This window comes from Herpailurus yagouaroundi, unplaced genomic scaffold (genome assembly GCF_014898765.1).
Source record: "Herpailurus yagouaroundi ecotype Mexico unplaced genomic scaffold, PumYag 182, whole genome shotgun sequence".
Lineage (NCBI taxonomy): Eukaryota > Metazoa > Chordata > Mammalia > Carnivora > Felidae > Herpailurus > Herpailurus yagouaroundi.
This window is the reverse complement of record NW_024412413.1, coordinates 11,047,224-11,060,890: the sequence shown is the minus strand read 5'-3', so window position 1 is coordinate 11,060,890 and position 13,667 is coordinate 11,047,224. Positions and strand designations below refer to the sequence as shown.

The following is a 13,667-nucleotide window of genomic DNA, read 5'->3' as shown; positions in this document are numbered from 1 at the left end:
CTTTGCCCAGGAAGGCTGCACAGTGGCAGCAGGGAACCTCCAGGAGGTGAGGCCTAGGCTCATGAGGCTGTGAGGAGAAAACAGACCTCCTGTGGCTTGGTCGGTTAAGTGTCGGACTCTTGATCTCAGCTCAGGTCCTGATCTCAGGGTTGTGAGTTCAAGCCCCATGCTGGGCTCTGCACTGGGTATGAAGCCTACTTGAAAGAAAGAAAGAAAGAAAGAAAGAAAGAAAGAAAGAAAGAAAGAAAGAAAGAAAGAAGGGAGGGAGGGAGGGAGGGAGGGAGGGAAGGAAGGAAGGAAGGAAGGAGGAAACAGCCACCCTGAGGCAGTACCAAGACAGTAAGACAGCTGACACTATGACAGCCCTCCTCACAGCCGGAGTCTGGACATTTAGATAAGGACCTGAGCTTAGGATTCCCGTGTCAAATTCCGCCTTTGCCTTTCCCGGGGCACATATTGAAATAACCACTTAGAGCTGAGCCCGTGAAAAGTGAGGCCCCAACCACCCTGTGAGTTAATGGGAACTCGCTGCCCTGCTCCGTCTCTCCTGCCCACGCAGGACCTGGGACAGAGGACCGCCCTTCCCCTGGCTCATCACCGCCCCCACCCCACCCGTGGCTGGGATCTGGAAGTAATCAATCTCGCGACTTGATTTCCTCTGTGCGGATGCGCTGAAACCGCCTTTAGTCAAAAGGACCACAGGGTTTTCTTTCACTTTTCCAAGAGGGGGCCCAGACGCCAAGGGGGCTACCGGTTGACCTTGTGGGGGTGGCCTGTGCCCCCCCTCGTTCAGCAAGTCTGATTATTCTTTTAATTTTTTAACGTGTGTTTATTAGCGTCAGCAGGGGAGGGGCAGAGAGAGAGGGAGACACAGAATCCGAGGCAGGCTCCAGGCTCCGAGCCGTCCGCACAGAGCCCGACGCGGGACTCGAACTCACGAACCGTGACATCATAACCTGAGCCAAAGTTGGACGCTCAACCCACTGAGCCACCCGGGCGCCCCTGAGCATCGCCTCCTCTGAGAGGCCCCAGGGCCTGTGTTGTGTGACGCCCATTCGATCCCTTCTTTGGAAGGCCAGATGCCCCCTCCACCATTCCTCCCCCCACCCCCCGGAGGGCTGGGGCTACACCGGGAGGGGGAGGGCGCTGGGGCCCGGCTGTCTTTGCTTTCACTTCTCTCCACCTCCTGGGGCCCCTTCCCAGTGGGTCCCCGCGTGCTCCACCAGACATGGGACAACAGGCGACTTCTTCTGCCTGAACTAAATAATAGAGTGGCACCCTCAGGGCGGCCTCCCCAGCTAGGGGCTGCTCGGGAGGTTTCTTGCCCCGACGGGCTCCAGGGAGTCCGGAGGAGACGGGCATAGGGGGCCGGGGTGGAAGCCAGAGAGAGGCAGGCAAACACGGCTCCTCAGAAAAAGCGGTTTATTCCAGTGTCTGGGAGGAAAGGAGAGAGCTTTGCCCGGCAGTTCTCAAACCTGGTCGGTCTCCTTTGCCGACGAGGTACGCGCTGCGTGTCAGACTGCGGTCACCGAACAGACGGGAGCTTCTGGCCACTGAGGAGGCCCACCGCTCAGGCCTTCCCGCGCTGCCACTGGGACACGCGGGTCTCCGGGGGGGCCCGGTGGAACCACTCGAACCAGGAGCCGTCGTAGACAGCCACGTCGGGCTTGCCGCAGAGGTAGGCGGCCAGGGCAATGTGGCAGGCGGTGACTCCCTTCCGGCAGGTGGCAATGAGGGGCTGGGCCAGATTCACCTTCTTGGCCTCGAACAGAGCACGCAGCTCCTCTGGGCTCTTCTCGAAGCCGTCCTCGGTCAAGAAGTCCACGAACGGCATGTTGACTGAGCCTCGGATGTGGCCCGGATCCAGTCCTGGGCGCAGCAGAAGGCAAAGGGGGGGGGGGGAAGGACAGGGTTAAGGGCGGCCTGGGGGCCCAAACCCGCTGAGGCTATAAGGATAGGAGCTACACGAAGGAACGTAAGGCCTTTGCCCTTCTTGGAGCTCAATTTCCTCCTGGCCCAACCTACAGTCAGTGCTTGAGACAGAAGCCAAAGGGCGCTCTCCCCCCAAACCCTGCCTTGAGGCAGGGATGTCCGAAGTCATACCTGCTTGAGGGGACAGGGGTGAGTCTCACCTCTGCCGCTCACCAACCTTTACGCTACCGTTTTACCTGGGACAACGCTTCACTTCTCTGAATCGGTTTGCTCGTCTGTAAAATGGGCCCGATGGCACACAGCTGTCTCATAGGGTTGCCGAGAAGCGAACGCTACGAGCTGTGCTGATGGCGAAGAACACAGCGGTGGGAGAGATGGGCCGACTCTCGGGGAGATCACAGCCAGGCGGGGAAGACAGACGCTAAACGGATAACCCCGTGATTCGTTACACGTAATGTCGCTCCATTTTACAGATGAATATGCTGAGGCTTGGCCACGCGGAATGGCTCAGCTGAGGCCACACAGAGAGGCAAAGGCAGACCCGGGATTCCACCGGGTCCCCTGAGGTTCCCGTTAAGCACCAGTATGGGAAGCACATGTGACCTGGTGCTAGACGTACACTTGAATCCCAGCTCTGCCACTTACCAGCAGGGTGACCCCTTAAGTGTCACTTCTCTGGGCCCCAGTTTCCCCCAGGGCTTGAACGGGAACGAGAGTACTCACGGGCAGGGGCTGTGGTCAGGGGTAAGGCGCTGACTACTGAGGCCGGCCCACCCACCCTCAGAGGCCGATGCTCTCGCCACCTCACCGCCTCCCTTGGGGGCAGGTGAGGACAGCGAGGGGTGGTCCCTGCAGGGCTGTCCTAGCAACCCTGAGAGGCTTGGCTAGGAGCAGAGTGGGAGGTTTGAGCTGGTCGAGGTCCCTTCCGGAACAGTCTCCCCTCCCAGTGAGTCTGAGACCAAATGTGGTTTCAGAATAGCCAGCAAGTGGGGCAAAGGGATCTGGGCGGAGGCCTTGGTCCCACCCTTAGCGTGCCAAAGGTCACTCCTCTCTTCCTCAAGCACCCCACACCCTGGCAGTCTTTGGATGCTGGGAGCGGGGCCCAAGGCAGGTCTGGGCGCCTCTTGGAGCTCCCTTTCCTCCAAAATCCCCCACCCCACCCCCTTAACCTGGACCGTGGGACAGAGCAGGACCAAGGTGGGCAGCAGGGGGAGGGAGGGGGCTGGACGAAGACACACACTGGGGCAGGGTGCAGCCAGGAGGCCCTGTATCCCTAAGCCTCAGCCTCCCCACCCGTGAAATGGACAGATAACCCCGCCTACGTCACAGGCCTATGGGGAAGATTAGCCACTGTAGGCAGAAGCCCCTAGTGACCCCGGGCACACAGTAGGCGCACAGTCATGCCAGCAATGCCCCAACCCCCATCCCCTGAAGCCAAAGAAGATTCCAAAAATTCACCGGCATGAGTCAGGGGTTCCTTTGACCGAATAGAGGTCTCCACTTATACATTCCGGGGAGTCTTTCCTGTGGGAATTTTATCTTTTCGTCTGGAAATTTTCATCGGACGCTGGACGCCTGCCGCCCCTACCAGGGAGAAGCCAATGGATCTGTTGGCTTCAAGGGCCTCCCGTGCCAAGAAATCCAACTTAGAAATCTTTGGGCATCCAGGCAGTGGGCTGAACGAAGTGCATTTCAAAGCGCGAGTGTCTGTGGAGTTCTGAATGCCGTCTTGTTTCTTTCCTCTGGTCCCCGATGCCAACAGCGCCCCTGCTTTCTTGGTTGCATAAAAGGCACCTCTTGGGAGAAGTCTGGGGGTTTCCGTGACTCTGGCTTCCCAAACTGGGCCAGCCCCAGGAGGCGGGGATCCCCCTCGTCTCTGCCAGCGAGGGCTCAGGGCCTGTCCCAGGAATTTAAATGAGCAGGTGCTGACCGCCTGTGCATGGCAAGGGCCGGGACGAACCCAGCCCAGAGAGCCTTGGAGAACAGCCGGCAGAAGGACCCAGAGGCAGGGGCCTTTTCTCCTAAGCCTAGCTTCCACTGCAGGCCCGTGGCTTTCCTCCCCCCAGCGGGCCTGCCGCCAGGCCGACACCTCTGGCCCCAGGCGTCAGGCAGTGGGTTCGCTCCAGAACTTCCCGACTCCTCACAAAGCCAGGAGATGATGGGGAGCCCAGGCTCAGAGAGGTGAGGTGGCTTGCCTCAGGACACACAGGCCTGTGGAGTCAGGCGGGTCCAACCCTAAAAACCTGTGTTCTGGGACCACCCTGGACCTTTCTTGGAAAGGGAGAGGAGGCAGGGGGAAAGGCGAGATGACCCCTCATATTCCTCAGCTGCTCAGAGGCCTGGGACTTTGGGTTCCACCTTTGGCCAGTCACTGGGGGAGGCCATCGAGAGGGTGTGACCACTGGTCGCCCCACGAGCTGGACCCTGGCCCTCGGACGCCCCTCGTCCCCACCCCTGCGCTGGGAATGTGCATTCTGCTTGCCTTCCCTGCTCCCAGAAGCTGCCCCAAGGACATGGCCTGGAGATAGTCATGTGGCGTTGAGACCAGCTGCATGATGTGTATGGGACTCAACCCAGTCAAGGCCTCCGTATAAACTTTTAAGGCTTGGCAGGTGCATGCAGAAATCTACTCATCTTGCAGCTGGTCAAGAAAAGCCTTGTAAGTAAGTTCCCCTGCTTCTTAAACCTGCCACCCACATATCTGGAGCCGTCTGCCCCTTTCTTCAGTCTCCCCCTGCTCTCTGCATCTGGGGCTGGTTTCGGATTACCCCGGGACCCTCCCGAGGAGGCCGTAAACTAAAAGCTGGCAAGCCGGCCAGGAGACTGAAGAAATGGGCCTTGGGAAAAGGCAATGGCAAAGAGGCATCGGCGGGGGCGACCCTACGTTGGGCCACGACCTCTATGGGGGGAGGGGGTGGCGTGAACGTTGGGTACTCGCGGACCTCGGCACGGGTACAGGGAGGTCCCGAAAACACCTGCTGCCTTAATGCGCTCGCTTGAGGGGCTATGCGCAGAGAAATGAAACGGATGGTTGTCACAGTGCACTGGCCTCCACTGCGGCCAGTTCGTCCGGACACTGAGGCCCAGCTAGAGGCTGAAAGTCAAGTTGGAAAGTGGCAAGAGCTGAGGTTTGAGAAGGACAAGCGGACGTCTCCTACCCTGCCGGCTTTGGGGCCGGCAGCCAAGGTGGGAGAGCAGGGCAGTCCGTCGGAGGTGTTAGCGTGCCCTTGTGCAAGGTGAGGAAGGCATGAGATGCTGTGGATTGAGATTCAGGAGCCTGTGACAAAGCCTGATGAGGGCGCTGAGAGGGGAATCCTTGAGCAAGCGACCAGAATCGAGGATGTTGCGGTGGAGGAGAAAGTGGAAATGCCCCCATGCCTTCCCACCCCGAATGCAAAGCAGAATCTTAAATAGCAGTTGTGGGGCGCCTGGGTGGGTCAGTCGGTTAAGCGTCTGACTCTTGACTTCGGCTCAGGTCACGAGCTCCAGGTTCATGAGTTCAAGCCCCATGTCTGGCTCTGTGCTGACAGCGCGGAGCCTGCTTGGGATTCTCTCTCTCCCTCTCTCCCGGCCCCTCCCCTGCTTGCTCTCTCTCTCTCAAAAATAGAGAAATAAGCATTTTTTAATTAATTAATTAATTAATGAATGAATAGCAATTGCCCCCAAACCTGGGGGATAATCGACATTCTTTCTCTGGAAAGTCACAGTTGCAAATTTTATCACGTCTTTGATACGTAAACACCCCAGGAGTTAACCAAAACACTATCCACAGAGACTGAAGGAAAAAATCTGGGGGAGGGCGAGGGGAAGCGTACAGATTGCTCTAGAAGTTCCCTTGTCCAAAGCCTGGCCCACAGCCTTCCTAAGATTACTCATCAAAGGCTAAGTTACAGGGTCTCTGCCTGTTTCTACGTTTACATATGTCTATGGATATGGGCTAAGTATACATGTTTTTCTACCTTCTGAAGGTATTACCAAAATTAATTTGTACAAGAGCTCTATTTAGTCAGCTTAAAAATAAGCTATATATCAAAGTGCACTTAGGTAAAATTGAAATTTCATTTGCTCTCACCGCCATAAAGGATAACAGTTTCTTGAACTATCAGTCCGTTCTTGACGGGATGGTCAAACAAAGATACTGTGTTTTATCGAAATAATTTCAGGGCATCTGGGTAGCTGAGTTGGTGAAGTGTCCGACTTCGGCTCAAGTCATGATCTCACAGTTCATGAGTTCGAGCCCTGCGTCGGGGTCTATGCGGACAGCTCAGAGCCTGGCGCCTGCTTTGGATTCTGTGTCTCCCTCTTTCTCTGCCCCTCCCTTGCTCTGCTTCTCTCTCAAAAATAAACATTTAAAAAATAATAAAATAATAATTTCCTATACTTCATATAGTCTTGATCAGGTCTTTGATTACTTAAGAAAAAAGCAGAGTCTTCTCTATTAAAAGAGCTATGTTTTTGGTTTTTAGTTTTGTTTCTGTTTTTGTTTTTTTTTTTTTTTCTACAAGCATGCAATTTCTATACTTGCCTTTGAGGCCTTTAATTGTCATTTTGGTTAAATGGATAACTGAATATTGTCTCACGACGACCCGCGATCCTATGCGACCGTGTATTTTAAAACCTTTTGACTGAAGTCTATATTTTATTCACATTTCCTTCCTTTTTATGAAATGCCTTTTCTGTTCCAGGACCCCATCTAGGAGACCACATTATATTTAATCTTCCTGTCTCCTTAGAATTCTCTTGGCTCTGACTTTTTTTATATATTAAATGAATGGATGTACTGTACCTATATTCATTAACTGCAACAAATGTACCATACTAATTAATATAAGATGTTAATAATACGGGAAACTGGGTGTGGGGGTATATGGGAACTGTCCTTTCTTTGTAATTCTTTCTGCAAATCTAAAACTGTTCTATATAAATCTACGAACTAATATAAACAAACAAACAAACAAATAAATAAATAAATAAAACCTTTTGATATTTTAGACAAAATTCCCGTAAATCAAATTCTCAATGAAACCTTACCTACCCTAAACTAACTTGGGGATTTTCCTGGACCATCTCAAAAGATTTGGTTTTTTTCCTCCTTGGAAAAGAGAAATATGAAACCAATTAGACTCATTTCACATGTTAAATTACATGGGAAGTCAAGTAGGAAGAAATGCTAACTACACTTTCCTTAGGAAATATGTATATGGAAGCTATTGATAGAAGTGTTCCAGAAAGTATATAAAATTCCTAAAAACGGGGGGCGCCTGGGTGGCTCAGTCGGTTAAACGTCCAACTTCTGCTCAGGTCATGATCTGGCAGTTCACGGGTTGGAGCCCCACGTCAGGCTCTGAGCTGTCAGCCAGAGCCTGGAGCCTGCTTCGGATTCTGGGTCTCCCTCGCTCTCTGCCCCTCCCCCGCTGGTACTGTCTCTCCCTCTCAAAATAAAATGAAAAAAACCCTAAAAAGTATTCCTAAAACTCTGGTATGTCGTGGTATAATAGCATCAATTGATCACAACCTTGGTTATTACTTTAAAATATATACCCCCAAAATAACCGAATCCCCTTGTCAATTGCATTAGCATGAACTCTTACCCAGAATTACTGCTTCACTTCGGATGCTTTTGCAAAAGCGTTCCTTCCCCCTCAGGTGTTCCACCTTCGGGGAGATTCACGGAAAAGACGGAGAAATAGAGGTTTCTGATAACTAAGATCGTACCACTGACCTGAATAAGAATTAATTACAGAGAGAGGCCCCCTGGGATTTTAGTCGCAGCTCTGGAAAGGGGGCAAACCTCTGGTCACCCCCACAGAGCACCAGCTCCTGGCAGTGGGTCCACAGGGCTCCTCCGGATGGAGACTCTCGGGGAGGAGTAAGCCACGGCAGCCAGTGGGCTGAACTCAGAGGGCGGAGAGTCCCCCCCTGCACCCTGGACTTTTGCCCTTTTTGCACCGACAGCTGGCCTATTTTAAAGGGATCAACCCTACTGGGGTTGCGGAGGGGTGGATGACCATGAGTGGGCCCTCATGGGGTCAGGGCATATGAGGGAATATTTGGGCTCGCCTGCAAGAGTCTGAGGCAGTCCTCCCTTCTCCATATCCCGGCTCACGAGGCACTGACACCCCCCTGGCAATCAGGAGGCTGAGGCCCTAGCCCGGGTACAACCTTCGGCAGATACAGCAGATCGGGTGCACGGCGAGAGCGGCCGCCAGCGTGCCCGGGGAAGGCTGGCCTATTGCCAAGGATGCTCGATTGCCCCTGAAATACAGTGATTTGGTTAATCCACTAACAGCATGCCCCGTGTATTGTAAGCAGCACCCAGGGTGACTGGCAAAGGGGCCTGGGGTCATTCACGAGAATTCCCCATTGACGACAGAGGGGCAAATTGGGTATATTGCCTCCTCTCTCCCTCAGTGCAGGTTTTCGCTATGCTTGCTTTGTGTAGACACTGTGTCTGGCCTAGCCCAAGCTTTCCCCGATCACCAAACCAGGCTGCCACCATTAGGGTATTAGAGAAACGAAATGCCATCTTTAGACACCCTCATTAACCAAACAGTGATTGGGGGTCATACTGCAAAAGGGGCCAACAGAGGGGCGCCTGGGTGGCTCAGTCAGTTGAGTAGCCAGCTCTTGATTTCGGCTCAGGTGATGATCTCATGGTTCATGAGCTCGAGCCCGGCCCCCATCGGGTTCCATGCTAACAGGGCTAGACTTGCTTGGGATTCTGTCTCCCTCTCCCCTACTTATGCATGCTCTCTCCTCCCACCTGAAAGCGCTGTTCCCCCCCTCCCGTCCCCACCCCCCGGCCCCTACACGTGGTGCGCACAACCAGACAGAGGTCCTAAAGCTGACAATCTCCGTCTCCTTGAGGCCAGGTGGGCACATGTCATCTCCCAATGGTACATCACTGGGCTGCTGTCTCGCTCCACATCCTGGCGGACGTTCTAGCACACGTGCCAGCCCTCACTAAATTCACCCAGCGAGCCTTGAATGATAGTCACCAAAACCTGTCCTTGCTGAACCCTGAAATGTCTTTAACGAGAAAAGCTACCCCCCGAAACAGGATGGACTTAGACGGTGGCGCTGCCTTGCAAGGAGGCCATCATCCAAACAGAATGCTGTGTGTTCATATCTGGTGAGTCTGTTAGGCATCACCTTCACTGCATCACGTGAGAATACAAGTAAATGCCCTGAATTATCTGAACCCCAGCCCAGGGGACTTAATAAACCAATGGTTCAGATGACAGGGCTCTTGATGGAAAATGCCATCCCTGACTTGGGGGTTCATTGTCTTAATTCTGTATTTTCTCTTGCATGTGCCTGTATATTGTCGCCATGGCGCCTGCCTCCAATGTAGCCGCATAGCCTCCAAAGGAGCCACCACCAGGCCCCGTGAAACCCCTTGCTGACTCCTCAGGGCACAGTGCAGAAGAGGGGGCATGCGTGTGAGGTGGTGAGAGCTGATGTGAGGGGTAGAAAGTCGGGGGAGGTCATGGAGAGCACCAGTTGACCCATGAGCTGGACTGGGACAGCTAGGGATGCCTCTCCCCCTCCCGGCCTTGGGATGTGCGTTCTGCTTGACTTCCGGGCTCCCAGAGGCTGCTCCAAGGACATGGCATTGAGATAGCGATGCGGTGTCGAGACCAGCTGGACCGTGTGTATGTGACTCAACCCAGTGAATGTCTCTGTATAAACTTTCAAGATTTGGCAGGCGGGTGCGGAAATCTACCCGTCTTGCGGCCGGCCACTCAAGACAAGCCTTGTAAGTAAGTTCCCCTGCTTATGAAAACGGCTACCTACCCATCTGAAGTGGCCTGATCTTTCTTAGGCTTTGCCCTGCCCTCTGCATCTGGGGGTAGGTTTCAGATTACCCCGGGGGTGGGTGGGAGGCTCCCAGCTCCTGAGGAGGCTGTGAACTCACACAGGATCCCATGAAGCAACACTATACCGTGAGGCTGTGACTTCCCCTCCCCCGGCCTCCCCTCTCCCCCAGTCCCTGTGTTTGTTGACACAGCAGTGGCCTTGGGAAACAGCCCCACCCTGAGGCCTGCAGACTGGGGTCAAACCTTGGCCACTCTGCCTCCTTAGAGAACCCACTTCTCCCTTTCCCACCTGTAAACTGGGATCAGTCCTAACCCCCACCTTCCACCAGGAGAGAACATGTATGAAACACTGGGCTGATAAAAATGCCTACTAGGGGGTCGATACCCTCTTCACCCTCACTGCCCTCAAGGTTTATGAAGATAACTGGGCTGGATCGACCGTCCCCTCCTTCGCTGGCTTTCCCCGGCGCTCTATAAGGTGAGCCCGTTCCTTTCATTAAGGAGGGAAGGGTTCAGAGGCCAAGGACTCGCATAGGGTATGATGCAAGCTCATGGGGCGTCCAAGGCCCTGCTCCCAGCTCCTGCTTCAGGACCCTCCTTCTGGGTGTTGCATCTGGACCCCGGAGCTCACGGGCTGCCTCCCTGAGCCCACCCCAAGCTGGGGACCGTGAACTCAGGGAGCCTCATGTGCCTTTGTGCCCCCAAACTATGTTGCCTGGGAGGCCAGCAAAGCCTCTTAGGGAATGAGGGAGGGGAGTGCCACTCCATGCTTTCTGGGTGGCCCTGGGCTTTGCAGAGCTCCTCCCCCCTTCTCAAAATACCCTTCCAGCCTGGTGGGGAGGGCTGGGCTTTCCTCTTCTCATTTTACAATGAGGGAACCCAGAGAGGCCAAGACATCGGATTGAGATCCCCCCCCCCGGGGGGGGGGGGGGGGGGGGGGGGCTGACCTCTCCTGAGGATCCATGCTCCCTGAGATCTGGAGGCGGTGGGAGGAGGGAGAATGGGGAGGGACTCTTCTCTGAGCCTCAGTGTCCTCATCTCTAAAATGGGAGTGAGGAGATTGGATCTGACACCTCTTCGCTTATTTCCAGCTTGCTTCAGGGCAAGCCCGGAGGCAGCAAGGGAATCAACTCTACCATTCATCTCCCAAGGGGCACCGAAAGTTCTAAGGAGAGAAGCCGGAACCGAGGCAAGGGTGGGGCTGCTGGAAGGGCCAGGCCAGAAGTCTCTGAATCTTCAAAGTCCAGGACTTTGCCACTAACTGGCCATGTGGCCTTGACCTGCCCCTGCCTCTGTGTGCCTCAGTCTCCCCTCTGTCCCATGAGGTGATCTTTCAGGACCTCCAGCCCGGAGAGTGTCCCAAACTGTTGTCACAGAGTCCTCTCCCCTCAGAGGCACAGAAAGTTAGGAAAAATGTTGCACGGGAGTTAGATTCTGCAGACCCTGCCCGAGGACAGAGCCCAGAGCCAGGAGGTGCCGACCATTCTGAGGGCTCAGGCCAGCCGGGGCCACCAGAGACCCCCAAAGCAGTGAGGTCCCGGCCACCAGAGGTGCCCAGGCAGGGGCCTGAGGAAACCTAGCAGGGTGATGGTGAGACTGCTATGGTTCTCTGTTAGGAGGTTCTAGAACTCAGCATGTCCTCTCCTGAGACTCCCCCCACCTCCGGCAATGTAGAACCCCCCAGGCCTGCCCTTTGTCCGCAGCAGAGGATTCGCGAGCCACCTCCCTGTGGATGGATGCCTGGCTTAGAGCACTGGTTTGAAACCAGTCGGCACTGGGTGGAATTCCTGACTCTGCCATTTAACAGAGCCAGTAACTTAATGTCCTCACTTCTCAGTTTCCCCCTCTCTAAAATGGGGATATTAGGCCTTCTCGGATGAAGGACAGGATGAGATAATGCAATGTGAACTACTCAGCACGAAATGGCAGCTACTCTTAATAGCTCTGCAAACAGGCTGCAGCTGTTTGGAAAGGTCAGGGGGTCTGGGAGGGCTGGCAGGAGGGAGGGGGTGCTGCGGGAAGGGCAGGGTTGATGTCTATGGGGGGCTTCCGGGGAAAAGGAGCGGCCCCAACAAGCTAGGTGTCCTTGGGAGCTTTGCACAGAGATGCACGTGTTGGCTCATGGGCATACCTTTGGGCATGGGGGGGGGGGGGGGGAGTGCCCGGGCAGGGACGTGGGTGGAGATGTCACCAGTCACCTCTGCTGATGCCACCCCATGCGGATACCAGGTTGCTAGTTAGCACGTGGCTATGGGAACACGTATGTAGGTCCTCATGCATCACAGCTGAGAAAGCTTTTGGATTTGGCTCTATTCTCTCATTTCACAGATGCAGACTGGAGCCCACGTATGGGGTAACTGAGGGCAAAACCTGGAGAGGGTCCCAGACATCCCTGCTCTCCATCATTTCATTGGGCAGTACCCCACCCCCCACCCCCACCCAGGGATCACCCACCCAGCGGGACACGTACCTACTGCATCTGGCTCTGGCTCGGTGCCCAGGTACCGTCCTTGGGACCGGGCATCCACCAACTGGAACCTCTTAGACTCAAGGTTCTCCAGCACCTGCTCGTAGGTCTTGAGCAGGGAGCGGTCCAGTGTGGCTTCGAAGTTAGCCGGCTCTGGGCTTGAGGGCTCAGATGTCACCGGGTGGCCCTCCTTCAGCCAGTTCCGGAAGCCGCCGTTGAGCACCGACACGGTGCGGTGGCCGAACACACGGAACATCCACCAGACCCGCGGCGCATAGAAGGAGCCCAGGTGGTCACCATCGTAAACCACCACGTGGGTCTGGTTGCTGATGCCCAGGCGGCCCACGTAGTGGGCGAAGTCGGCCTCGCTGGGCAGCATCATCTCGTAGGGCGACGCCGCGTTCCGGCACTCCTCTATATCAAAGAAGGAGGCGCCGGGCACATGGCGCTCTAGGTACTCCTTGCGGGCCTCGCGGGTGCCCGGCGAGTACCAGGACGCGTCCAGCACCCGCAGGCCAGGCCCCAGCTTGCCAGCCCGAACCGACTCCGCCAGCCACTTGGTGGAGACCAGCGCCCGGTAGAGCACCTGATGGACCATGGTTTCAGCTCTGCGCATCACCTGGCGCGGGTGGAAACCAGGAAAAGAGAGCAGCGTGTGAGGGCCGTGCGTGCAGGGGAGCGGGACCTGGGAGGAGCTTTTTCCCACCGCGCTCCCCGCAGGGCGGCGTGTTTGCAGAGGCCCAGCCACCCGGCCGGGCCCGGGCACCCAGTGGGAAGGTTTGCATTCCCTAAGGAAGGGCTGCTCCGCCCCTCCCTGGGGCCCCCGCGCCGAAGGGGGCGGGGCGAGAGCTCCCCGGAGCCCCACTGGGGGAGCTGGCCCGGAGGGCTTCTGGCTCCGGAAGCTACCATACAGGCGTTGGAGATCCTGCCAGAAGAGAGAGGCGAAAAGATGGCCAGGAGGAGGGAGGAGATGACATGTGGAGCGGAGAAGCCCCCTTTGTTGGGAGGGTAGGGGAGTGGGCGCCTGGGGGGAGGGGTCGCTGGAGCCCGCAGGGGCCCTCGCTCGCGCCCCCGGCAAGCGCGCCCGCGGCAAATCTCGGCAGCCTGGGCGGACTCGCCCGCCTCCAGACTCGCCCGGGCTCGGTACCCTAGCTGGGTCGGAGGCTCCCAGGGCACCCCGTCCCGCTTTCGCCAGGGGGACCCTCCCCTGGGTTGCCGGGGCCAGATCGGAGGCCCAATCCCGAGCGGCCGGGGTGCCTGGCCGCCGCCCCACCCGGCCGCACTCACTCGCCCTCGCCGCCGCCCTGACGCTCGCCCCCGACCGCTGGAGAAGTTGGCCGGTTCAAACCCAGAGCTCACAACTCCCCGGCCGGCCCGCACCATCGCGCCGCCGCCGGAGGGGGGTACGGCGCGCCGCCCGCCACGCCCCCGCCTCTTGCAGTCCCGCC

At 56.4% G+C, this 13,667-nt stretch overlaps 1 protein-coding gene across 1 annotated transcript; it reads right to left on the bottom strand.

Annotated features, from left to right (window-relative positions):
- Positions 1–1,405: 1,405 nt before the first annotated feature.
- On the bottom strand, positions 1,406–13,628 carry TST (thiosulfate sulfurtransferase). The gene is made up of 3 exons (XM_040490902.1): positions 13,507–13,628; positions 12,223–12,838; positions 1,406–1,869 (listed from the first exon to the last, which is right to left on the bottom strand). The coding sequence occupies exons 1-3, from the start codon at positions 13,600–13,602 to the stop codon at positions 1,571–1,573; spliced, it is 1,011 nt and encodes a 336-aa protein (XP_040346836.1). The 5' UTR covers positions 13,603–13,628; the 3' UTR covers positions 1,406–1,570.
- Positions 13,629–13,667: the final 39 nt, after the last annotated feature.

Excerpts from the sequence above, each read along its gene's own strand:
- TST (XM_040490902.1), bottom strand. The coding sequence starts at position 13,602 with ATGGTGCGGGCCGGCCGGGGAGTTGTGAGCTCTGGGTTTGAACCGGCC. Across the intron at positions 12,839-13,506 it reads CAGGGCGGCGGCGAGGGCGA|GTGATGCGCAGAGCTGAAAC; the intron begins GTGAGTGCGGCC and ends CACCCGCGCCAG. Across the intron at positions 1,870-12,222 it reads GCCAGAGCCAGATGCAGTAG|GACTGGATCCGGGCCACATC; the intron begins GTACGTGTCCCG and ends TGCTGCGCCCAG.